This window comes from Pezoporus wallicus, unplaced genomic scaffold (genome assembly GCF_028554395.1).
Source record: "Pezoporus wallicus isolate ANWC-B61680 ecotype Strahan unplaced genomic scaffold, APGP_CSIRO_Pwel_v1 contig_13480, whole genome shotgun sequence".
NCBI classification, from domain to species: Eukaryota; Metazoa; Chordata; class Aves; order Psittaciformes; family Psittacidae; genus Pezoporus; species Pezoporus wallicus.
The window spans coordinates 172,906-199,504 of record NW_026641917.1 but is presented as its reverse complement, the minus strand read 5'-3'; the positions used below and the strand labels follow the sequence as shown (position 1 = coordinate 199,504).

The following is a 26,599-nucleotide window of genomic DNA, read 5'->3' as shown; positions in this document are numbered from 1 at the left end:
TCAAAGCATGCTTAAAAACACTCTGGCAAGCTGCAGAGTCTCTATCTCCAAAGACTAACCTGATTTTGATCCTACCCACGTTCCAAGTACTTTAAAGCCCGCTCCGAATTCTATTTCATCTGCCATTGTTCTTCAGGACATTTGCATTCAACTATTTAAAAAGGCGATTTGGTGTATTTTCTTCCCCTTTTTTTTTTTCTTTCCTTTCCTTTTTCTGTTTTTAATCCCAAATAACCCCTAGAGCCTGCAGAGGAACCTGGAACTTGGCTTGATGTCATGCAGGCAAGAACCCTCCGAGGCGTGAGCCCTTCAATCTCGCAAGCAGAGGTGCCCATCAGCAGGACACCCATGCTGACACCCCTGTCATGAGACCTCACAGGCCTGATGATGCTGTCTGCTGCGTGACAGGCAAACCCAGCCCCAAGGTCATCTGTCGTCATCAAGATCCAGCTCTTCCTTTCACAAGACAGGGCTGACGCTGGTGCTGTGAGCTGAGCCTTGTTGACTCTCCTGGGTCACCCACTGCTCTGAAAAGGGCTGCGACAACCTAAATAAGTACAAAATCAGGAACTGCCCTTTAGCTAATGGCGTTTCTGCCCAAACCTCTCTGCAAGGCTGCCAGCGTGCAGCATGTCCCCTCCCTTGGGCCGGCCCTGGGAGGGGGGATAGCTGCGCAATGTCCCCAGGGATCCGCCTGGGCTGAGCAGCCTGTGCTGCTCCTCTCTCTGCCCACACTGGAGCCTGCCACACACACAGGACAGCCTAGCCTGCCACAGAAACACCCTCTCCTGCTTCTCCTCCATAGGCCCAGCAGAGACCTGGAGCATCTTCCTCCTCCCCACCCAGCCAGCTGCTCTCCCCCACCTCTCCATCACTGCCAGAGCCAATGTTCCCATCCCAAAATGACAGCCAGCAGCAGGACAACATGACCCGATATGGCTCTGCTGCTGGCGATGGGATTCCTCCACGTGCCCAAACCACCTCCCTCGCTGTTTTGTGAGGCAGCTCCCAGCTGCACAGCCATGAGTTGAGCCAAACAGCTCCGAGCGAGGCTGCACCTCTGACACAGGCAGATGTGAGGCAGAACCAGGCTGAGCAGTGATGTCCTCATCCAGCTTCACTCCCTGCTTCTCTGGGTTACAGCTGAGCTTTGGTGGTGCTTTCGGGGTGCATTTCCTGGGTCCTCTGATGGTTGCGACTTGTGGACATCTTTGCTTCAAACCATTAATAAGGCTTAGAGGCCGTGCTCCAGCTCCTTGGAATGGCTTGGCTTGGCAGAAGAGACATCATGGTGTCACAACACAGATGGTGGCAGCAGCATTGCGCCCAGGAACGCAAAAAGCAACCACAGGCACTGAAGATCAGCAGATACACAAAGCAGCCCTTGCATGGTCCAGCTCCATCCACATCTCAGCTCTGCTGCTTCCAGGAAACCCCATTGAAACCCCACTCCTTTCTGATGAACAAGGAGGAATGAGACTTCTGAGCTGCAGTATCAGTGATTAATACAAGCACAAGAGAAGGTCTATCTCTTCAGGGGCATTCAGGGCCCATTCTTCCCAGTGCGGGTCTATGTCACACTCCAGGCTCCCGCAGGCTCCATAGAGGCTGCATGGACACGGCATCTTTGACTAAATTAGGTCATAGCACCAGAAAATGAGTCTTCCTTAAGGCTATGGATGCCATCCCTTGGCTGAGCAGTGGGCGCCTGCTCACTGCCACCCCGAGGGCATAAAACTGCCACCCGCAGGAATCGGATGCGCCCACTGGATTGTTGGCTCCCACAGCTCGGCTAATGTATGATCCTCGGAAGCCTCATGACTTGGCAGCCTATTTTTGGGAGCCCTCTGAGGCATCCCTTGCCTGTCAAAACACTGTGCCCCTGGGCTCTCCTGCCGACGGATGTGGCAGGGAGGTGGGGACAAGGAGGCAGGAGAGATTCGCATCTGTCTCGGCCACAGTTGTTATCTGAGAGATGGAAAAGAGGGGTTTTCTGAGCCCTATGGTCAAGTGACATCAGCTGACAGCACAAGTGACTCCTGTCCCAAGCCAGGCTGGGTCAGGCTGCGTCTGTTCACATGCTGCAGAAACCTTCATGTGAACTTTCCGATGGCAGGAGGTTAAGCACGGAACAAAGCGGCAGATCACGATTAAGCTAAGCCTCTAAACAAAAATGCTTTTTGATGACGGGGCTGGGTGCAGGGACAAGGTGGAGGGGGGAAGGGGCAGGTCGGAGCCTTCCCAGCCCAGCGGTCCCGGCTGCCAGCCCCGGAGAGGCCACGCGCTCCCGATCCCGCGCCCGAGTTTCCAAACCATCAAAGAAACTCTCCTGTTTCCCACAGGGTCGCTCCCCGGCTTAATCTGCTGAAATTCCCCACTGTAAACAAGTGGCCGAGATAAATAAACCCGTCTGCGGGCAGATTAAGGTCAGGCTGCACTTCAGCTGGTTTTTCGTCTATTTTCTGTAATTAGGCTTTAATCGTAAGTACTAATGCGCCAGGGCAAATGCTCCCACGCCGCAGAGCTCTCCATGCAGCAGGTCTTTCCTTTGGCTCCCCAGCAGACGGGGCAGTAGATGCTCAGTTGGCAGCACAAGCACGAGCAAACGATGCCATTTTTATTGATTTAATTCCTTTTTATTTTTTTTTTTTCCCACCCTTTTAAAACTCTGAAATCCTGCAAAATCCTTTACATTTTCCCCAGCATAAATCCACAATCTTCTTTAGGGCTGATCTTCCTCCAATCCCACGCAAGTCTGTGATGCAGCCTTTGCTAAAATCGATGATTAATTATTAAACACGTGCCCAAAATCATTTCTGTGAGGCCCGTTTTTCTCTTCCACGTGGCAGGGGAACACGGGCTGTGCCGGGGCTTCCCGCAGCAGCTAGCAACAGGCCCCTAATCCCTCCCCTTGGCAGCAGCAGCAGCAACGCCGGGCAGCTTTGGCATCTGCAGCCCACAGGCAGTTGGACAACATGCCTTCACTGCCCCACGTGCCCCAGCTACTGTTACCCATCCAGTGACGGCTTGGGACATCTTTCTGCATTGCTAATGGTTATTACTGGTGCACACCCCAACTCGCTGCAGGTCTGGTCCCTCTGTGCATCCATCAAGTCAAGGGAGGTGATTCTGCCCCTCTCCTCTGCTCTGGTGAGACCCCACCTGGAGTACTGCATCCAGCTCTGGGGCCCTCAATACAGGAAACATATGGAGCTGCTGCAGAGGGTCCAGAGGAGGCCATGAAAATGATCAGAGGAATGAAGCATCTCTCCTATGAGGAAAGGCTGAGAGAGAATTGGGGTTGTTCAGCCTGGAGAAAAGAAGACTGCAGGGAGAGCTTATTGCAGCCTTTCAGCACTTAAAGGGGGCCTATAGGAAAGATGGGGAGACTTTTTAGCAGAGCCTGTTGCGATACGATGAGAGTGATGGTTTTAAACTAAAAGAGGAGATTCAGGCTGGATGTGAGGAAAAAATTCTTTGCAATGAGGGCAGTAAAACACTGGCACCGGCTGCCCAGAGAGGTGGTGGATGCCCCATCCCTGGAGACATTCAAGGCCAGGCTGGATGTGGTTCTGAGCAACCTGATCTAGTTGAAGCTGCTCCTGCTCATTGCAGGGAGTTGGACTAGATGAGCTTTGAAGGTCCCTTCCAACCCAAACTATGATTCAGAGGGATGATCTGCACCTGCAGCAAATGCTGCCCAAGGCTAAATCCAAAAGGCTTCTGTATAATGGAGGGAACAATCCCTACTTTTGAGTATAGTCCATGCACATCCTGCCCTGGAGCCACTTCTTGGACCATCACTGTGTTCTCTGCAGGGGCTTCTCTTCAGCACAGAGATGTCCAGACCCTCCTGCATGCCTTTCCTATGCCAGGCGAGCCGCTTGATCTGACGTGCATTGGCTGGCACCATGCTTCACCTGCTGTCACACTGATCCAGCCTTGGTAGAGCCCTGACGTTCCTTGGCCACCTTGCCATCTGCTGACGGGGACATGCTGTCACCTCCTCCCACTCTGTCAACCAAAACCACGCACATCAATGTGGTCCCTGCATGGCTGAGACTGAAACCCAACCATTCCTGCCTCCTGTGTGCAGGGAGGGAGGGCTCTCGGCTTGGAGGGTGGGTTTGAAACCTGACCAAATGATCTGGGTGAATTGTTTCCTGTGTCCAGGCCTGCCCTGACACCCATCCATCCACATTTCACCGATGTGTTTGCTTTTTTCCATGTGGAAAGTCTGGCTTGGTGGATTTGGCCATGTCTTCAGGATTCTCGCATATCCAAACATCTAGCTGCAGCGTCCCAAAATCCTGGAAATATCTTCTTGGCAAGCAAGCACAGATGAGCTCTCCAGAGCTGGTATGGTTATTTCCATCCAGAGAACTTCACACAGAAGCAGGACATCCCACCCCTGCCTGGCCCTTGTCTGCATTGTTTGGCCAGGCTCTCCAGTCTCACAGCTATGTCTGCATTCATTGGGCACTTGGTAGGAGGATCTGGGATCCCAGCTGCAGTTTCAGCTGCTCAAGACCCTGGAACACCTTCATACTTCTTCCAGCTCTACAACATCCCTTTGGTACCAACCTATGAGCCCTTGACCTTACACAGCACCTCCTACCAGCAGGCAGCACAGAAGCTCAAATTCACTATGGCACAAGTCATAGCCATAACAAGATGTGTTATCCCAAGTTAGCAGAACTGCTGGGTTAACTCCACCACACAACCAACCTCCCTGGGCCCACGTCATCTAAATGTTTCATTCTAATGGTATCACAGTGTCAGCCAGCTAAGCCGGTGTCTAAGGTGCTTGGGTAGAACTACCCAGAATTGCACTTCCCTTCAAGCCAGGCCCTGTGCTGGCCGTCCTACCCCCTTACCCTGGAAATGTGCACCAGCGCAGGCAGAAATCTGTTAGACTGGATGAACATTGAGAACCTGCCTTTCCTCCTCCAGACACAGCACTTCCATGTCCCGGCTACATCCAGCCTTTGGAGCTCACCAGCCCCTGTGTCCTCCCTTGCCAAAGCTTCAGGGCAGCACCCCAAGCACCAGGCTGCTGCAAGTATGGAACCAGCCATGTTTTACACACAGATGATGATCCTTGACCCCTTTGCAGGAGAGGGGCTGGTTTACGGTGTTGAACTGTGTAGTTTGAGCCTGATCCAGCTGTCCCACAAGTATTTCCCCAGCAAGGGACAGAGTTAGCTCCTGCCATCTCTCAGGGCCTCTGCCCCACCAAAAAGAGCCTTAAGGCCTCTGGGATGATGTCTGCTGGCCCAGCAGCCCAGGCAACCCTGCTGCTGCTCTCTGCAAGGTGGTGACCCTTACCCAGCTCATCCCAGAGCTGCCGGCACTTCTCCGTTATGCCTGTTCCCTGCTGCCTCCAGAGGGAGAGCCGAGGATCAGCCATGAACTGCTCCGTTATCAACGTCAGCATCCTGGCCCCGTTGGAGTCCCTCATGCGCAGCATCTCCCGGACCTGGAAAGGACAGAGTGAAGGTCTTTTGTGAGACAAACCATGATCCCTCAGGGATGTTTAAGACATCGTCACCTGGCTGGCAACCCACGGTTCCCTCAGAATTGGGGTCCAGACTGTCAATATATACATATATGTATAATCATAGAATCGCAGAGTGGTTTGGGTTGGAAAGGACCTTAAGATCATCCACTTCCAAGTATAGTCATACATTAAAATACTCATGCAATGGCTGTGACGTGGCTGGTTGGAATTCAGCTGTGTAGCAGCCACAGCGTAGGCTGTGAAGAGGACCAAGCAATCAAGAAAATGAAAACAAGGCCCTTCTGCAAAGAAAGGGAAGAGCCCGCAGGCTGGTGCCACCTCTGCGTGGTCTCGGTTTGCTCTGCAGGGTTGGCCTTCCCTCCACCACGCTGATGGCGAGATGAGGAAAAGCCCTTCCTCGCACAGGGATCACGGCAAGCCCATGGCGAGGGAGAAAGGACCTGCCAGGAGAGCGGGTGAGACAACCCAGGCCTGACCCAGAGCCTGGATTACAACTGCCTGCTCCGTGACCAGGCAAGAAGGCACTGGAGCAGAGATTCCCAGCTGTGACGGGCACCCTGCCAGGGCAGCCGGCGAGCTGCCGGCTACGTGACACGCCGAGCGGAGAGGGGAGAGAGCAGCGGGCTCCTCCTCACCTTGGCAAACATGGAGTTGAGCTGCTTCCCCGAGCCGTAGTACCCTCCCTGAGATAGGAACAGCTTCACCTGCTCTCGGACTTGTTCCTCGTCCAAGTGCCAGCAGTTCTCGTCGTCAATGCTGGCCCCAGCAGTGGGGTCAGGAGCGCCTGGGGGCAAGGGGAGGGAGGAGAAAAGAGACAAATGTGTTTAGAGCAGCAGTCCCACTAGCAAGAAGTGGACATGCCTCTATTATATATGGACCCACTTCTATTTTATCAGCTGAGGTGTGGGAAAACCAACCAGGTTCCAGGCAGTGAGCCCCAGCTGGCAGCATCACGCTCTCCTTCCACTGCTCAGCCATCAGGAAGGATCCTGACCACAGGGTTAATGCCAGCCCCTCTCCCTCTGCACCCCACGTGAAGCGAGGCTGAGCTAGTGCAGGTCAAAGCCCCAGGGGTGCAGGCAATGCAGCTGCTATGCCCAGAGTGCTCCCTGACTCCAGGGATTGCCCAGGGTGCTTCTCCTGCTTCACATCACTGGTTTGTTTAAGCATCAGTAAAGCTCCAATTGCTGCAAGCCCTTCCACATGTTAGGAACAATCTAACAAAGGCACCACTGCACTGGGGCTCCAGAGCTCTGGGTTAAACACCTCGTCCTGCCCCCCCCCTTTGCTTCAGGACAGGGGACACATCCCTGTGCATCAGTGTACCTGTCTGGGAGAGACCCTCTGCTGGAAAGAGCAAAGGATCAATACTCCTTCAAAGAGCAAACTGTAACCAGAGCAGGGCCTTTGGCAGACACACACTTGTGTTCACACACAGCCTGCATTTCATCTTCCAGAGAACAAAAAAAAACAGCAGAGGAAACCCCAGAAGTGCTTTAAACAACAGCTTGAATCCACCTCCCCTTGCCTTGCCCCTTTCAATTCCCATTTCCCCTCCCGAGCTCTGCCCTACTTCCCAGCATTGCCCCAGCTTCTCGGGCTCACGGGGCAGACAGCAGCACAGATCCAGCGAGCAGCCAGGAGTACAAAAGGGAACAGAAGCTCAGCTTTTTGGATCCTTGCTTTTGAGTCCTGCTCTGCAGAAACTCCTCAGGGAAAACCAGTGCCAAGGAGGGACTGATATGGCTGGAGGATGCTCCACTCCACTTTGGTTTGCTTCTCTCATCTCCTTCTCGAGAGAGGAAGAGGGTCAGCACAGGAAAAGCAAGGTGCTGCACAGACAGCCAAGGGATGCTGTAGCTGACACATTCCCAATTAAACCTTAATGATGTCTTCCCATTCAACCGGGATCTGGTTTGGGAGCAGACATTGCTTTCATCTGGTGAAAGCTCTGGATGCTGCGCACACCCCAGCTCCCTGCAACCAGGCGCTCAAACGCAATTCATGGAAATCAAGCTCCAGGATGCCTGCTCAGCCACGCAACTGTCTCTTCTCAGCTTGTAAATGAGAGGATATCAACCCAAAGGGTTCTGCTCCTATGGCAAAGGCTGAGAATGCTCCTGACCTGCTAAGATACAGCTATTTGTATGTAATGTCCTTTACAAAACTCCTTTAATTTCTGCTAACAGTCGCTGCCCAAGAGCGGTTCCAGCAAGCTCTAGGCGCAGCCTGCACCGTGCTGAAGGGACAGGATGCTGCTCCTCCCTCTGCAGAATAATTTATAGACAACACAACCACATAATTGGGGTGGGAGCTGAAGCAGCAGAAAGGAAATCACAGCCCCTGGACAAGCACAAAGGCTTTCACCTTACAGCCCTGCATGTGCCCTGATCCTGCTCCCCTGGTGCTGGTGGCAAAGCCCTTCGATAAGCCACGAGGGAGCACAACATCAGGGATAGTCCATCCTGGTCATCTCAGCTTTTCTGTGCCTTTTTCCTTCCCTCCTCCAACCCCATCCTTATCTCACAGATAAAGAGCAGACAAGCCAGTGATTATCCCCTATCAGGAACCAATGAGTAATCTGTCTACCACGAGTGCTTATCCAGCCGCATCGCTGAGGTATCCCAGACGATCACCTCTTAATATCCTCCTCCCCACCATTCCCAGCTGCAGCTATCCAGACCAGCCAAACCATCTTTACTGCCTCTATAGGGTCACCTGCCTGCATGTATAAGGACCAGGAGGGTGTGGATGCCTGGGGTGACACATCCCACTGAAGCTCAGCTCATCCTCCGTCCCTCGTGGAGGCCGATGTGACACATAAAGGTGTCGGAGTTAGCAGGATGCAAAATGTGGCTGCGTTTCTCTGGGGTTCCCAGGGCTACCCTTGGCGCTCGCCGCTCACACATAGCGTGAGTGATGGAAAGCCCAAGCAGGGAGGAAAGAAGCGTGCAGCTAAATAAAACCTCCTCATCCCACGCAACACATTGAGCACTTCGCACGTTGGGGTTCTGGCCGCAGCCAAATTAGCAACACGCCTCCAAATAAAACCTAAATTTGCTTGTAAATGCATTCTGTTCTCCTATAAAAGATTCAGGGAGAGGGTTGTAATAGCAGATTCCCACATGTGCAACGCAACCCAGCAGATAACGGGCTGCCCAATTACGCTGGGGAGCTGGATAAACATTTAAGAGCAAACAACGGGATTTGTGCTGGGTTTAAATATTAATGGCAGGATTTGTCCACTTCCCCTTGCCAATGCTCACACCGTGGGGGCTTCGGCAGCAGCATGCCGTGACGCAGCCGATGAGTGATTCCATGTCTCGGCTCCAAAGGAGCAGGGAACGGCATGTAAAACAGCCCAGTGCCTGCGTAACACATTTCTCATATAGCAGCATTCCTGCTCCAAAGAGCCCTGTTTCAGATGCGTTGGATCTTGGTCCTGCCGGATTCAGATTTAAGGGAACACCATTGCACATCTTGAGTGGAAAGAGTGTTTCACCAGCCCATTTACACTGGCTGTAGAAACAGAGATAAAAATGCAATCCATCACACTCCAAGCAGGCCTCCCCCTCACTGTGGGCTCAGGATTTAACTGTTTGACAGCCAAGCCAGACTTCTCCAGGCGGATACAAAGACTGAGAAATAAGGACTGGAAAAATCTACAAATTAGAAAGCAGAACGAAGCCAGGCATGGAAAATTCAGTGCGTTGCTTAGAAATTAGCTGCCCACCATGAAGGAAGCAAAATGTGCTCCCGGACTGGAAAGCAGCAAGTTTCCAGGGCTGAGGAGGTGGTGGGACCTCATGGGTCATGCCAAAGCATTGGCACATCCTGAATGCAAGATCCCAAAACCAAGAAGGGAAAGATACATCAGCTAGGCAGCATGGGAAGCACTCCTAGAGCATCTCACCAGGATGGTGACACAAAGGAAAAACGGTAATTATCTAGTGCCTGGAGCTGATGGTAAAAGCAATCCAGGGATGCAGGTGGCCACCCTGGCATCTCCCTCACAGTCATCCCAGCTGACTGTGCCCAGAACACACTGGTTGCTCAGTATTTGGCCATGCTGGTCCTATGGTTGCTGGTGTCGGGGAGGGCTCTGCCAGCCGGTTGAGCCACAGAGCCCGGAGCAGGGCTGACCGTCGTGGTAGCAGTTCACAAGGGCCATCTCATGACTGCACGTGGTGGTGCTGCTGAATGCCTCCCGGCTGCCTCTCTGGCGTCCAGAGAGAAAACAGACATGAAGGAACAGCTCCGGGCAGGGGGTGGGAAGGACATGAGCAAATAAACAAACAGCAGAAAACCTCAGAGAGAAAATAACCAGGCACCAGAAAGGAAATGAACTCTAACAACAAGGGATTAAAAATAGCAGCGAAGCCAGGAGTCAAGCTCCGCCAAAGCTCCTGGTTCGTTTTCAAGGGGAGGCAAGTTGGATGGAGCCTCCAGGGCAGCCTGAAGATTCACACCCATCTCACAGCCATGGGGCAAATGAAGCCAGACCAGCTCCCATGGTGGCCAGGAGTTCTCTGGTCCAGCTGATACCAGTGTTGGGTCCAGCTTGTCAAGCTGGAAGCCAACTTGTCAAGCATCACACATATGGTCTGGGGTAATTCAGTAACCCCAGTAGCTCTGCAAGACAAGGGGGAAGAGCTGCCAATTGAGACTTTACTTCCAGCACTCAGGTGTGTTGTTTTCCCTTACATTCACATCAGCTCAGCAACCAGGAACAAGAATCCCCTGGAGACCTGACCTTCTTCTCATCCCCAGTGGGCAGGCAGAACTTCAAACAGATTTACTGGTGCTGCCCTCCAGATGCTGTTGTGGGATGATCTCAAAGTTAAAGACTGCCTGAGGACTCCTCAAACATCAGCCCTGGCACAGTGTGACAGGGTAAGCAGGCAGGGACTTTCCACACAGACAACCTCCTGTGCGTAAGAGCAAGATGGACCAACAAGTGAAGGACAGTATTAGCCCAGGAACCGAAGGAAGGGCTTAAGGTGGTCACGAATACATCTGGGATAAAAGCAAAAAGAGGAAGCAGAGGGCTCCTTAAGGCTTTTGCATAAGCAGATCTGGTTTTCCCATAACAAATCCTGAGCAGCCATTCCCACCAAGAGTCCTCTCCTCCAAGGAAGCTCTGAGGAAGGTCCTGCAGGACCACAGAGGCCCCTTGGTGATTCACACTGACTCTCCACTGGCTTGGCCTCGGAGGGAGCTGCTCTTGCACTGCAAACAGCAGAGGTTTTGTGGCTCTTCCCACTTCTGCCTGAGAAGAGTATCCCAAGCCTTTTGATAGCATCAGCTGAGTGTCACAGACACTGTGTGACCCCCCGGCATTTCCGTGGGGCAGACAGACTGCCCTGACCACATCTCCTGGGCTGAGGGCAGCAGCTCTCCCTGCCATGCTGCTCAAGCAGAGCGAGTTACCAAGCTGCAAACACCAGGGCTGCCAAATCCTCCTGTTCCTTACCCATGGAAGGAAGGGAGAGACTTCACTAAGGATACACAACGGATACCTCTAAGCCCCAAATCTTCTGGGCCCGCAGTCATCAGAGCTGCCGCTCCTGTCTTTAAGCTTCTAATTAAAGATTTTAATGACCACTGTCTCTGGCCCTGCAGTGGTTTCCATCAGCCTCCTCTCCTTCCTTGGCCACAGACGGCTTCTGCCCTCAGGAATAATCTAACATTTGCCTCCAAAGTCCCAACACATCCCAATCACAGGCTCAAAGGATGTTTCTGAGAGCAGCTTTCTTCTGCACGCCCCACACTGATCCTGTCTTTCTCTTAAAATAAACTCAATTCATTCCCTACAAGCTGTGCCACAACACAAAAAGAGATGAATGCAACCTCCCAGGTCTGCTGGATGGCTTGGACCCTGAGCACTCGCTGCTAACGGGTGTTGGATACATGCAATGAGAGCAGCAAACCCAGCATTGCTATCAGGCCTCACTGGTGCTTCTGAGCTCCCCCTCCTCCACACTGCTTGCTTTTGGCCCCCAAATTCCCCTCTCTGCCTACAATTCCCATTCCAGCTCTTTTTCACAGCCTTGCCTTCTCCAACACCTCCTGGCCCTCTCTGCAATACTTTACCGCACCGAAGCAACCACCCTCTGCTCCTCGTTTGCACCTCAGAAAGAGACACTCTTCCCATGTTTCACGGTAGCAGAGCACGGAACCCCCCCAGAGGCAAAGCTGCACTTACCCCAGCACATCCCACAGTGGCCAGTGGCCCGAGCCACTTTCTCAGCTTGCATTTCCCCAAGGCCAGGTTGTCCCAAGGGCAAACCAATGCAAACCCTGAGCTGATGCTCTCGAAGAGTGGAATGAGCAGGGTACCACGGTGGCTACCAAGGGATGCTCCTCACTCCATTGCAGGCCTGGCTGTTGGATCCACGCTCTCTAGCTGCAGGACCCCAGCACGAAAGGCCAGGCAGCCGCGAGTCACATTCAGCGGTGCAATGACAGCCTTGCTCCGTGCCGCACAGTCGTGCCACTGGCTTTGTCCCCAAGCAGGGACACACTCGGCGAGGGGACGCAGCAGCACTGAAACCCACCCTGGTGTCCTCACTCCAGCTCCCACTTCAGACGCGGAGGTGTCAGACACGTGAGACGCTCTCGCTCAGAGCACGCTGCCCTTTGCAGCCGGCTGCGAGAGCAGAAATGTGACCCACTTAAGCAGGCAGAGGTCAAGTGGGGAGCAGAGCGGCAGGCACACCTAGAGCGCTGCGCTCGGATTGAATCCTTCGAGAACACGCGAGCTCCTTGGCTGCGCTCCAGGGCTCCATCATTACTGGATAGTTTGCATTTCCTTCTAGGAAGGCAGCCGGGAAGATCGGCATGCGGCGCACAGCCCGCGGCTACAGACTCCTGCAAGGAACAAAGCTCTGACGCCCCGAGACGAGCGTGCCAGACAATGGCCTGTGATTTTCTTTGCCGTTCAGGCTCTGCAGGGGGAGAAGGAGCAGCCCTGAAAAGCCTCATTTTACACAACCAGACAATCTCCTTGCACAAGGGGCATTCCCCAGCCAGCCTGGAGCACTCCTGAGTGCAGAATCAGCTCCTTTGTCACACGTGCTCACCATCGACGTGGAAGGAGCAGCTCTTTGGGTGACTAAAGGCAGGCGGGGAGGACCTGATGCTGATCTGAAGTTCAACAGACCTCTCCTCATAAGAAATGGGGGGGGGGGAACTTCTTGAGAGGCTGTTCTTGCTACAGGGGGTAATAACCTCAGGTGTCCAATGCACACACTGGGTTACTGTTTGGGCTGCAGAGGTTGGGCAGCCAAAATCCACTTTGACTTTAACCCCAAGGTGAACAAAGGTGTGACCCAAGGGTCTGAACTAGACACAGACAAGAAATGCACACATAAGTCCATAAAGCTCTATGCAAAGTGTACCTTGAAGAATTTCAAATCCCAGGATCAGCAATCCTGCAGGAACCACAACTGGGAAGGGCAACATGGGGGAAAAATCTGGATCCCTTTCAACAGGAACCCCAAAACTGCTCTCTTATATGCAGCCCCACACATGTGGGGCTTACTCCTCACCCTGAGATCACTGCTCAAGTAGCTCTGTGATGTACTTGCACTGCAGCTGGGCTTCATCGGCAGGACAAGGAGGGCAAAGCTTAAACCACTCTTCAGGATTGAGAGCCGAAGTCCTGGACAACATCGCTCTGAACCTGAATGTGAAGGGTTCTTAAGCCTTCCTTTTCACAGGGTGCAACATCTATGATTCTCAGATCACCTTAAGATCATCTTAAGATCATTTCATCATCCTAAGGTTGATCTGGATCCTCCCCTAGGATGAGATGAGGCTGTTGCCCTGCTTGCAGAGGCATTTACTCACTTGTGCCCCCAGCCAGGCAGCCACATGGGTGTGGGATAGGTGCTACCTTCTGCTGGGTAAGTCAACAGTGTCTCTGTTGGCTCAAAATCACATGCTGGAGTGGGTGAATTTGCACGTATGTGATGGGACAGAGAATTTTTGCTGTGTTTTTTAAAGCCACTCATAAAAACAAGAGGCAGATATTGAACCAGAGCCAACATCTGTATCTTTGTAAGACTCACTCGCCAGCCTTTTGCTGACTCCAGAGCAATAAATATTCAGAGCCTTAAAGGCTTTTCTTCAATCTGCTTAGGAGAAAGCAGCCTCAAACAATGGCCAAGAAGGGATCTTGCCCAACCTCAGCTTCAGTGGATCAGCTCAGGGAGGGAACAGACCTCACCAGATTCTCGCAGTACCACAACTCCTCATTCTTTTTTAATGACAAAAAATGAGGAACTGCCCCCAAAAGCCAGTAATTTAGAGCACAACCACACACGCAGCAGATGTGGGCCAGCGGGGGAGACAAAAGCCTCTCACAAGGTAGGAGCAGGAACAACCAGATAGAGGGAGGGGAAAATATCCAAGATCAGAGCTGCCATCACCCCTGTGGTGGAGGTGGACCCCTGGCCTCACCTCTACATGTGGATTCAACCAGTTCAGACCCTATTTTAGGCTGCATATGGGACTTTTCATCTTCAGAGCACTTAAGAGGCATGTGTTAATCCTCACAACGCCCTGCCTTGGCAGATAAGTGTTTATTATCTCCGTTCCACAGCTGGTGGGACAGGCGCAGTGGGGAGTGGCTCATTGTTGCAGACCCCGGGCAACCTCAGCTCCTGGGCTCCTTGAAAGACACAGCCAGGGTGCCCGGTTTGAGCTGATGAAGGGAGCCCCAGGGAGCCTGGGACACCTCCTGGGCCACTGGGCAACTGAAGCAGGGCTGGGATGGGCACCATCCCCCAGCCAGTGCTTCCCAGGGGAAGAAGTCATAAGCATCTTTCAAACACAAAGCCCCAGCACACATCTCTGCCACCTTTGTACAGCAGGTCAGGACAGCGGCACTCATTTATTATGGACAAATTAATGCCCATGGAGATTAAAGCTTTATCTACCACCAGCTCAGCCGCATCTGACTTAGACATGTGCAGGGCTGGGCTGACGTGTCCCTGCGCACTGGAGGAGCCACATCCCCACTGCACCTCCAGCACCACGTCCTTCTGTGCTGTGGACTAAATGAGCCTCCTTCCTCCACCCTTGGCTTCTCCATCCTATTCTGAGCTGTCTTGTGCACCGCCAGCCTGTCTGCTCTGCCTTTTCTTGCCTGTTGAAGCCAGTGTTTGACAGATAAACACAAAGAAGAACAGAGGCAGAATGGAGATGCATGGCCAACACCAATGTGGTTGACACTGCCACCTCTGTGCAGCAACAGACAAACATGGCAAAACAAAGGTCACCACTGTTAGCGTTAAACCATCACCCCAGCCCCAAACACGGAGCGAATCAGTGCCGAGCCACACAAGGAGGAGGGAGGAATTACCATGCACTTGGTTGATCTCGGAGTTGGATGACAGGATCTCATCAGCCAACTTCTGGGCAGTGGGCAGCACCTCAGTGTGATGTGCCGTGATCAAATACTGAACAAACTTCTGGAGCTGGTCCCTGTTCATCTGGAAAAGGGTCTCTGAGATGGGAAGACGGAGTTTGACCTGGTCCGGCTTGCGGATCCTGTACAGTGAAAGCGCCACGACATGGGCACAGTAAAAAATGTCCTTGTTCCCGCAGCCGCATGTCACTGAGGTGATTTTGCAGCGGTCGAAGCTGATGGCCACCTTGTAGGTCACCTCTGGTTCTGTTGCAGTCGCTGGCTCCGTTACCGTCCCACTGAGGTGGAAGCCTAGAGGGGGAAAGGAGAAGAGGGAAAGGCCACGTTAGCTTCCCTCTGAGCACGACCACCCATGCAAACTCTGGCAGGAGATCAAGGCCAGCCAAGGCTGCTCATGCATCGCAATGTCAAGGAGCACACCACCCAACGCATACACATGTAAGCCATCCTGGTGGCCTACACCCAGCAACACCCAGCCCGCATATGAACACACTTCTGCACCAACACACAGATGCAGCCAGACTCCTCGGTGAGTTTATTTAACAGCCAAACTCCCAGGGGAAGAGCAAAGCTGCTCAGTTCCCATTTGTTTAAGAGTCTCTCAGACTGTTTCTCTCCTGGGATTCATCTTCATCCACGCCTCCCTCTCACTCAATTTGCAACTCACGTGAGTGAGGGCTGGCAGAAAAAGGCCAGGTTTTCTTTTCTTTGAGGAGGCAGACAAAACCCCCCACAAATTAAATGCAACCCAACTCCAACTTCGGTCCCTCAACCAGGTAGAGCGCTCCAGGGCATGGCCACAGCTCTAAGCTCTTCTACGCAGCAGGAACAGGAGCAACGTGCAGCCCAAAATATGGGCTGTGGGGGAAACTGTTTGTTCCTTGAGCTCCACAATATTTGCTGCTCCCATGGGAGCTTTTTCCTGAAATACTGCTGCCAGGGAACCAGCTGCTTGTTGGTGTGATCCATGCTTTGGGCTGCAAGGACAGCCCAAGTCGCTCACACAAACGTACGGTGCTCCTGACAGCACCCACTGTGCCATGAGGGGGTGCAGCACCTTTGGGCACAAGCCACAGGAAGTCCCAACACATCCCAAATATGGGTTAGAAGCATGAAAACGGGCTTGTAAGGACCTCTGGATCCAAGGAAGGTGAATGCATCAAGTAAGCGAGGGATAAGGCCAATGAGAAAAGACTGGATGTCCATTACCCTCAATCTGAAAGCCTGGGGAGCCCTTCCCAGGAGCCAGCTGCGGAGGAGGTCCAACACCAACACTTTGCACTTGCCCAGCTACATGGAAAAGGGGCATTTTTGCTTCCCCCATTCTTGTTCCTCAGAGGAGAACAAGGCTACACCAGGAGGTTAAATAACATGGCCAAGGCCACCTTATGCCTCCATGGCAGAACCTGGGGTGGTACCCATGCCCCAGCACTCCACTCTGCCCATCCCAGCCCTCCTCCCCAAAGAGAATGCTCACTTTTCCCTGCCACTGCAACCTTATTAAGCCCATGTTTACGCAGAAGTCCCTGCAGAGCCTGCTGTCCCCCCGGAGAAGGCGTCAGACAGCTGAGAGCCCTACAATTAGCAAAAGAAAAGAAGGGGGGGGTGGGTGTGAAGATTAAAATACATTAACTGCATCAAACCCTTGTGCGTTTGCCAGCTCTCACAAAGGCTTTCCGAGACAAATTTTACCAGAGGTTTTTAATAAATGGCATCAAAACCAGCTATTCACTGCCAGTCTCTTTAAAGCCACGCCAAAAAACCACATTCAAATCTGATTAAGCATCAAGGAGGTCTGCTTTTACTTTAGTGCAGGGGAGGGGGAAAGCAGACCTGTCCTGCTGCCATCATCCGAAACCTACCCCATATGGATGGTGAAGCAGGAGGGAAGGGATGGACAACTCTGCGCTACCCTCTCGCTCGCACGCTGCTGGGAGTAGAAGTGCAGCTATGGAGATGCTGGGCTCAGCGCCGCGGGAGCAGCATAGCCAGGGGCTGACAAGCACCCCCCTTCCACACATGAGTCCATGCCCCAGCAGCCAAACTATATAAATCCTGAGGATAAACTCCAAAGTGTTTATGTTTTACCACTTCTCTGGTCTGCAATGCTTGGCAGGCGGCTCCGACTCACTGCCAGCTTCTCCCCAGTTTACTTTCTGAGCAAGTTAAAAGGATTGGAAACCGCAGTCCTGTGTAAGAATGTATGTATATATGCATACGTACACCCATAGGCACATACGCACATATATATAAAACTCTCTAAGACAAATTACTAGCTATAAACACTGCCTTGAACTGCTTACTTTTAGCAGAATCATGGGCCAGACCCCACTTGGGGCTAACTGGTGTATGGCTGGAGGAACTCATTTAACCAAACCACCTGTTTCAGACAGGTCTGACTCTGAAAATACATCAACCATGGTCTGAATCCAGCCCCTCAAGAGAGGAGATTTGTCCAGATACTTCCCAGGCTGCTCTCAAGGCACCCCAAAATCTGTGCTCCCCCATGTGCTGTGAGAGCCTAGCATCACAACTCACAGCCAGTGTCCACACAAAAAACAGGACCATTCAGCGTGTCAGCAGCTGCCAAGTTCACCTGGCACTTGAGCCCTAAGTCAAGTGTTGGTTTAGATTTTAGCCATGATGGCAGCAGGTCTATTTAAGATAAACTAGGAGCTCTATACAAAACATTTATCAAAAGCTCAGTCAGAAATTAAACACGGTGAGAGGGGGAGAGAGAGAAGCTGGTGGGAACAGACGCGTTGTTTGGGAATATTTACATTAATGGGAGGTCAGCCTGCAGCTACCATGCTGCGCCCTGCTCTGCAGCGAAGTCTGCACTCCAGCACCCATGGGCACTGAGCACGCCAGCTCAGCAGTGATGGGTATCACTATCCCAGAGAAGAGTGGTGGTTAAAAGGAAGGTTATAGTGTGGTTAGTCCATCATCCATCGAAGCACTCACTCCTGGTCCATACAAAACTTATGCTACAGTCACTAGGAGGCTACAGGTCACTCTGGAGAAGAACACCCTGTAAAAGCTGTCACTGTACCCTCCTCTTCCATTCATCTTGCATCCCAGAAGCACACGGCACAGGTGATACCAGCACTCCAGCAAACAGAAACACAGCCCTGGCTGCAGACATGGGGTCTGCATAGCACCGAGAGCAAAAACATACTCCTCCATGTCCCCTCTGCATGTTTTAATTTAAGATGCTCCCACAGCCGAGTGCTTATCTAGGACTTCATCTTCTGTTCCTTAACATAAGCTAACTTGGTGTTTGATTTGCTGCCAGCAAAGTGACAGTGCCAGGGCTTGGAAACCATGGAAAAGAAATAATTAAATACCATCTTTGTAACTACAGACTAATTACGCCCCATCGGAGCCTAGCTTTGTCCCAAGAACGACATCGTCTCCTCCCTGCCCCAGAACAGCCTCCCCTACTTCTACCGCAGATGCTTCCCAGTGGATGTCTCTTGGATCCAGGCTCCAAAAGGAGCTGAGTTTTCATATCTGCCCCAGAAAGAGCACAGGAAGGTGCAATGAATGTTCACCGGCACACAGGGCACAATGAGCACATCTTTTTCTTAATCCCACTTACCCACCAAATGGGGACAAAACACTGGAGCAAGGACCTTCCCTGCATTACTGGCACAGGACATCGTGCCTCTGATTCAAATTAAAATAGACCCTAGAAATGTCTCATGGAAGTCTGTGAGCTCCACACCGGTGGCACTTCCAAACCCATCAGCTGGGCAACACTTTCCTCTTTGGAGCTGATAAACCTCCCAGGCTGGGAGGAACATGAATCCCTGGACTCCGAAACAGCTACGAAGGATGAGGCCTTTAGCAGGAGGCTCCACAACCATTAAGGCCTCAACAGAAGTATACTTAACCAAGGTAAAAATTCTTTTATCTCTAAACTTATTCAACTAAAGGAGCTTTGCAAACTCCCCCAGTTCTGTAAGAGCAGGCAGAACCTTTCAGCTGGGCATTTTTAACCCAGATACCCACCAGCCACCCATCAGGAGAAAATACTGGTGTCCTGCAGCTCCAACCCACCACTACACCAGCTGTGCATGCCCTAGTCTCGAGTTCTCCAGCAAACCCCTAAAGGTAAAGCCAACGTTCAAGTCTGGAGAGAGGCAGACCACAGGTAGGAATTTCAACCCCAGAAACAAGCAAAACCCCAGTGTAACCCCTTCCACTCCTATACCTGTGTCACTGAGAGCCCTCCAACAGCCGCGAGCAGGAGGAGGAAGAGGAGGACCCCACAACTACACCAGCCGGGAGCCTGAGAGCTCAGCTCTGCTCCCTCTGGCAGTTGCTGCTCACAGCCATCCCCCGGATTTCACACCACAGCCCGGAAGAAGTCACAGTTGTCATTCGCAAAGTTTTGCCACTCAGAAAAATGAGCTCGCTCTTCCCAGGCGCAGCGCTCGCTTGCCTTTCATGGGATGCTAACACAGCCCTGGCAGGGAGGCAGCCTTCACACAACAGCAGCCATCTCTAGGACCTAACCCTGGACCAGCAGGGACCGGCTGAGGTTGCTGCACTGCACAAGATGGGGACCAGTGACACACAGGTAATGCGAGGAGCACTTCTTCACATCCCTGTGGCTCCTCTGAAGGCTTTTCTCAGCGTCTGTGTAAAGCCTGAAGCAGGGCAAGGAGCAGCTCTGCAAAGGGAAACGTGCCACCACATCCATCCCCCTGAGCAAGGACTGTCGGTGGATGCAGCCACACACTGTACACTCAAAACTCACCAGTGCATCTGGCTGTCAAAACCCTCAAGTGACCTCCTAGTAACTGAGGCTGATGTTTTGGGCAGCCTCTGTTAGAAGCAATGTGATGGGAAGTCCATCCACACAGCTTCCTGAAGGCACCAGCCACATCCTCCTGCATCCTGGCCAGAGAGGGGTGGCTGCAGCAGACAGCAGCTTGGTTCCTCACTGCTCCTGTACTCGGTACAGAGCTCCCAGGACCCCATTTCAAACCTGTGTTTGGGAAGCAATGCCTTCATGCAGGCAGGAGCTCTGCAAAACCAAACAGGAACAAATACACGGATATTTATGGGGCACAGCAGATGCAGGCGAAGTAAACTGAAGTTCTCACTCAGCCCAAGTCGTATACACGAGGTTAACATGACCCAAATATACCTCTTTTTTTTTTTCTAATTTCCAAACCACAGCGGAAAGGTATTTTAAACTAAAACGATTCCAAGCTCTTTAGTGATTAAGCGGACTGCAGCTCCAGCTTCTAGTGGAAAAACCATTTGTTTTTCCACTGTGTGAAAGCCGTAACTAGCAATGAATAATAATTGCTGCACCGTGTGTTATTTATAAGTCATTCTCAGTCACATTTCCGTGCCTCAAAACAGCAGCTTTCTGAACGTGAACTTAAAATCGGTCAATATTTGTAATGTAGACAACACCCGTGGGAGGAAGGTGTCGGTGTGCTCATGCAGTGGGAAGCTGAGGTTAGTAACATCCCCCAAAGCTTTCCAGCTTCTAGATCAATTCCTCCAGCCGGCTGATGCTGACAATTGCTCAGTCCCTGACCTTGCAGTTGGAAAGGAGATGGGCTCATGAACTCATTTGCACATGACAATGCTCTGGCAAAGTGAATCATCTGCCTCCGATAGTAACGGAGAGTACGGTGCGCCCCAGCCCTCCCGGGCTCCATTCAACCAGCTCAGGGCTGGCCTTTTGTGCTGCCAGTGCAAGAAAGACTCGGCTGAAGATGTGTGCAATTAAACCCACTTTTCTTGTTGCTCTTTTGATTCAGAGCGGCTCAATGAGAGGCACCCTAGGCAGGTGTTGTCACACACAGATAAAATGTGCCTTTTCAGAGCGCCGGCAGACAAAAAGAAAGAGGGTAAGGCTGAATCAATTGCCATTTCTCCCTTGCAAAATAGGGAATCCAGGCTTCCAGTGAGTTGATGAGCAGAGCTGCTATGAATTTACATCCTCCCTCCTCCCCAAAGCAATTTCTTTTTGTGGCCACAGGGATAGGTGTTGCTGTTGAACGAGACCTTGGCAGGGATGAAGAAGGCAGGCGATGGCTGGCCAGGAGGATGCTGCCCCAGCAGAACACTGCTGTGATTCTGTTGTACCCTTTCCCACCACAGCCCTCCTCCCTGGTCCCCACCATGCTCCTGTCCTTGCCCAGTCATTTCTACCCTGGAAAAGCACCCCTGGCTCTGCAGAGCTAACAAAGACCATTAATAGCCCCCAAAGACCATTAACAGCCCCCACGAAGGAGCTGTGCCTGCAGCTAAGCTGACACTGAAGGAGCTGTAACAAAGGGATACAGTTCAGTAGGAAAGGATGCTCCATGCCTGCAAGCGTCCCCACACATACCTACAGCCTCAGACAGCAACTACCACAGGTTTAGGAGAAATACTGTCTCTCTGGATAGGCCAGGGAAGAAGCATGAGCTGCAGCTGTGAACAGAGGAGATGCAAGTGGGGCTGTTTGTGCTGGAGGGAGCAGTAAGCTCCTCTGAGCAGCTGAGTAAGCTGGAGGGACGCTCTCTCTGCCATCTGCTCTGATCCCACAACACCTCCTGCAAATGAAGAGTCAATCCACTGGATTCTATCCCTGTTAACCTCTAATCAGCCAAGAGCACCAGCCTCTGCCTCACTCTTTATCCAAGCCTGCTAATGCGTGAAGTGCACTGCGCTTCCCATCTGCTCCAGCACTACTAGAGTTAAATGACAAAGCCGTTTCCCTGTCCCAAGCATTCACTTACACAGATGCCCTTGTATTAACTCAATTTCCCAGTGATTTCCATTATTACCCTTACGAGATTTCTGGTGTTTGTTTATCTAGCAGCCTGAAATGGAGGGTTTTTTTTTCACCTCCCCTTATTCAGCTCAGGGGGTGGCTGGATCAAGGCCAAATGAGTAGCCCTGATCTGTGACATTCCCAAAAAATATTCCCTGTTTTCCCCCCAGCCCAGAGTGCTCTTTGTTACCCATCCAAACCTGAAGAGCCAGGGGGTTTGTGTCTTTGTTGCCATCCCCAAAGCCAAGACCACCCTTTCCAGCATCACCTTCCATATCCTTCCGCCAGCAAATGGGTTTTTAATCTACCCAGATGCGCAACCCTTGCTCCAAAGACATATGGTTTGGGGGAAGAAATAAAAATACAACCAGTTTTAAAGCTCAGACTGATTTCCTCTGCTAAGGTGCAGCCATGCAAGCTGAATTCCTCTGCTAGCAGTTCAGATTAACACAAACAAACCCAAATGCCGTTTCTGCGGCATCATAAGCAACAAAAAGGGCTTGAAGAGCAAATGAGTTCACTGCATCTTTGCTAGCATGTGTTGCCCACATAATAACTGGGGGCAAAATGCTGTCAAGTCTCTGCTCTATATTGCTGCAGTATTTTATGGTAAGCTTGAACATAAAGAGCTTTCTTAACACCGTAGAAAACTAGAAAGATGAGGATGTGCAATATGTTTTTTGGTAGCAGTGAACAAACCATCTCTACTTCAAGGGAGAAAAAGCAACACATCCCTGTGACCATCCCAAAAACATCCCCCTCTCTCTGCTCATGAGCAGCTGTATCTGGACAAGGAGCAAGACGGTTCCTTGTTACAGGTCAGGTGTTTGTACTTAGCAGAGGCAGGGTTGTTTTCAAGCATGAAAGAAAATATCCATGGAGAGGAAATTCACTTTTGCTGGAGTTTCCGGGCTCGTGCATCCCATCAGTGGAGGCTGCCATAGAGCAGACCCAGCCCCGTGCTGTCACCACCCCGGCTGCCTCAAGGAAACCAATGGGAGATGCCAAAACTCACACATGAGGATGAGTGTCTTCCAACTTCAATGGAGCCACCCAGATTTCCAACAGCTGAAAACCTGGCTTCTAGTACATAAAAGGGTTTTAATAAGGAAATGCCTCTTATCCCTGCATGCAAGTGTCACCACAATGAGATCACTGATCTTCACAGCAGTTGAAAGAGAGCAGAACAGCGCTGCTCCCGCCATCACCTTTTTTATGTGGCAACTCACATAACAACTTAGCCCCACAGAAACATAATCCTGACCCTAAAAGCAAAGTGGCTCCCATGCCATAGCCCTTATCCCATTGCTCCTGGCTTAAAGGCTCATTCCTGGGTGCCTTTGGGTCCCCCAAGCCATAGACATCCTTCTCTCTATGTATCTGCTCCCCTTGCTGACCTGCTTTTCCAAGATGCGGCCTCTCTTCCACACAGGCAGCTTTTTCCAGCTCTTAGCCTCAGCCTGGGGAGCAGCTCTGGATTTTGTCTCCAAATACACAAAGATAAACTGTATTCAAAGCACATTTTGCAACTCAGAACTGCCTCCAGAGCAAGCTACCTCCAAACCAACCCCAAACCCAGTCCACCGGTACGGAAAATCAAAAGCAAAACCAAGCCTGAGAGCCTCCTGACTTGTTTTCTTCCCACATTTTGGTTTTGCACGGGGCATGACTGTCATCCAGCTTAACAAGAGCCAGAATCAAACCAGGGCATTGCACAGCAATGGAGGGAAGCAGGACGCCATCCCGATCCTCCCTGAGACACCAGACCTTAAAATAGCAGCTCCACAATTTCTAGGGAAGTTATTAGTTATAATTTTCCTGGCCCTCAGAAGCCTTCCGAGGGAATGAGGCAGCCTAGATTCAGTACGAAAATCTGCTCCAAATTCTTCCCCCAAAAAGACGTATTTTCCACTAAGAATAGCTCTTTCTTTTAAGGGAGGATAAAGTCTGACTTTCTAAGTTATTGGCAATGGTGTTAAATGAACATTATACTTTAAAAGCATTTCAATAGCATTTGTGGCAATGGCCTCGGCAACAGATTTGCTGAAAAGGTCAATTAACTTCCTTCCAAAACCCCTGCTTTTAACAAAAGGGCTCTGCATTGAAGCTGCTCCCTCAAAGTGGAAAAATCACTGAGATGTCACCGTTTTGCCATTCCTGCTCTCCATCCCCATTCGGGAGTTGGACGCAGACCAGGACAACCCCCTTCTCCTGCCAACTTTTACAGCCCCCATTTACAATAAACCCCAATATATACATATATATTCTTCTTTTTTAATATTGAATTTCACTAAGGATACCACAGGCAAATGGTTTTTATATTGTAGAAATATTATTCTACTTAAAGGGCTCAGCTCACTTCAGCAGCTCACAAAAACTTAGTGGTTTCCTCCCCCCCCCCCCCCCAGCCCTCAAACCAATAAAGCTTACATTTTGGAGCTTATTAGGGCAGCTCCACATAGGGAAATTAACTACTCATTGCAGAATAAATTATTCAGCAATTGGTATCCCAGATCAGCCCCCTCTGTGGACATTTTATTCCAGAATCACTCTGGGAAACTTTGTGCGTGGATTAACTATTCCTGAAGGTAATTCCAGGACAGGGAGTCAATCAAGTAACTGCTGCACGCCAGCAGCTGGGCTGGTCACACTGATGACAACCCTGACCAGAGCTATCCCAGAAGAGGACATGAGGAATGGTGTTAAGCTTGGGAAGGTTGACGCTGAAGTTCAACATCCAGCAAAAGCTGAGTTGAAGGAAAAGGAAAGCAAATGATTCCTGTTCCTGGGGTATCTGCACAGAGCTGGGAATGGGCAAGCTCCACGGGGAGCTCCATGAGCACCACACTTTGGAGGGGGGAACACCTGCTGTCATGTTGTCTTTCCCACATCTCCATCTTGACTCTGCTCTTCCTATGAGAGTCCTGCCTGTACATCACAGTCCCCCATTCCCTGTCGGTGCCTCACAGGAGGGATGCCAGTGCTTACACGCATCACTGGGAGATTGCAAGGCTTTAATCCTTCATATGCGTGAAGTGTGTTGAGGGTATTTGAGAAGCACCAATTCCGACCGTGGAGAGACCTGAAGAGCATCCACGTGTACTGCAGCAGCTCCCAAGCCCAACTCAACCTGCTGGTGGATGAGTTCTCTGCTTCTTCCACAAGGACCAGGCTTTTGCTGGGTGTCCTCCAGTCCCACTAAAATATACAGCATACAAAAAAATCACTTGGATAACTACAGAGTCAGCTCCATGGAGCCCAAAGGCTGTGTCAGAGCAGCTGGACTCCTTGCCATCTCCTGGGCATGGCCATTGACCCAAACCCCACAAACGGCATCACAAAAGGGATCCTCAATAACACCATCACCACCACCCACGAAGCTCAACACACTTCAAAGGCAAGCAAGGCAGCACATTCAGGCACTATAGGGTAAATCAAACAGGGGCAAGACCAACCTAAGTGAGGCAACCACATACAAGTTCTCAGTTGCCAGTATGTGCTCTCTGGTGAGACCCCTCAGCAAACTTGAGGTCACAGCTGACGAGCAGCCGATCGCCCAACTCTGCATGACGAAAACCCTCTGCAGAACAGTCGTCACGCTTTAAGTAACACTTAAACCCCCCTTTTGATCACATTAGTTTTCACATGACCCTTCTGAGAAGTCAGGAAGGCAGCAGGAGGTCTGCGGAGCGCAGACTTCCCCAGCAGCCTTCCTTGCTTGAAAGGAAGGCGGTTGGGAGACAGATGCCTGACAAAGATGCTGCGCTCTCCTGCATCAGCAGTTTTCACCATCTTTAGCACGCAGGCATTTCATGAGAAGCAGATTCCCGTACAGTGATTTTAAGCTCCTCAGCACCACCTTTTCTTCTTCCAGACATGCACTGTCCCCACTATCTCCTAGCCACACATCACCAACCTCTGCTGTAGTGAGGAGTCTGCAACTGGAAAGCTGTCCCAGTGGATCCACCACATAGGAGAAAACACAACCCCTCCTGCTTTTCAAGCTCAAGATGACTCCACCACGGCTTTGCTGCTGTCAGAAACACGAAGGGCCACAAAAGCTGACACCCAGGGAGACATGAGCCATCGCTCTGCTGTGTTGGGAGCGGTGCTTGGGCCGCCTCTGTGAAACTCCTGTTTCTGATTAAAAACTTCACAGATTTTTCTGTTCTGGGAAAACATTGTTATTCAACCCGCAGCCTAGACTGCAGGCTCCTCCGTTTGCTTTTGGTGCAGCGCAAACATCTAAAATGACACTGCGCAATGACAAGATCTGTCATCGGGATGGCTGTGGCTACAGTAGAAAGAAAAACAAGGGAGCGATCCATTCCTTCTCCCTGGAATTCATCACAATTAAAACAAACGGAAACCTATATTGTGCAGTTAACACTAAATACACAGGACTGAAGGGAAAGGGGAAAACTGTGACGTAAGACATTCAGCGGCAGTTTTCTCCCATTATGTGGCATAATGTTCTGGTGGTGGATAGGGAATCTCCAGCTCCTCTAACCACAGACCTATGTCAGTAATGAAGGGGAAAGGTGAAAGGAGAAAGGGGAAAGGGAGGAAAAAGAAAAAGAAAAGGAGGAAAGGGAAAAGGAAGAAAAGGAGGAGAAGGAAAAGGAAAAGGAGGAGAAGGAAAAGGAGGACAAGGAGGAAAAAGAAGAAAAGGAGGAAGAGGAAGAGGTTGCAATATCCCAGCTAACTATCTGCTGGCTGGCTGAAATACAACTTGAAAGCCTCACTGGAGTGAAATCCCACCCCTGCAGCTCCTGGTTTGCCTGGCTCCTTTTGGAACAAGCCAGGCAGGGCTCCTTGGCAGTGGACTCCACACACACCCAAGGGTTATCAGCAGATT

The 26,599-nt window shown here is 51.4% G+C and overlaps 1 protein-coding gene across 1 annotated transcript in view; it reads right to left on the bottom strand.

The window, feature by feature from the left end:
- The window catches only part of ZSWIM5 (zinc finger SWIM-type containing 5), a 98,427-nt gene that overhangs the window by 14,174 nt on the left and 57,654 nt on the right, over positions 1 to 26,599 (bottom strand). The window contains exons 2-4 of the mRNA XM_057425853.1: positions 14,889 to 15,245; positions 6,157 to 6,305; positions 5,329 to 5,479 (exon numbers count right to left, since the gene is read on the bottom strand). Coding sequence (XP_057281836.1) covers positions 5,329 to 5,479; positions 6,157 to 6,305; positions 14,889 to 15,245 — 657 coding nt within the window. The remainder of the gene's footprint in view (positions 1 to 5,328; positions 5,480 to 6,156; positions 6,306 to 14,888; positions 15,246 to 26,599) is intronic.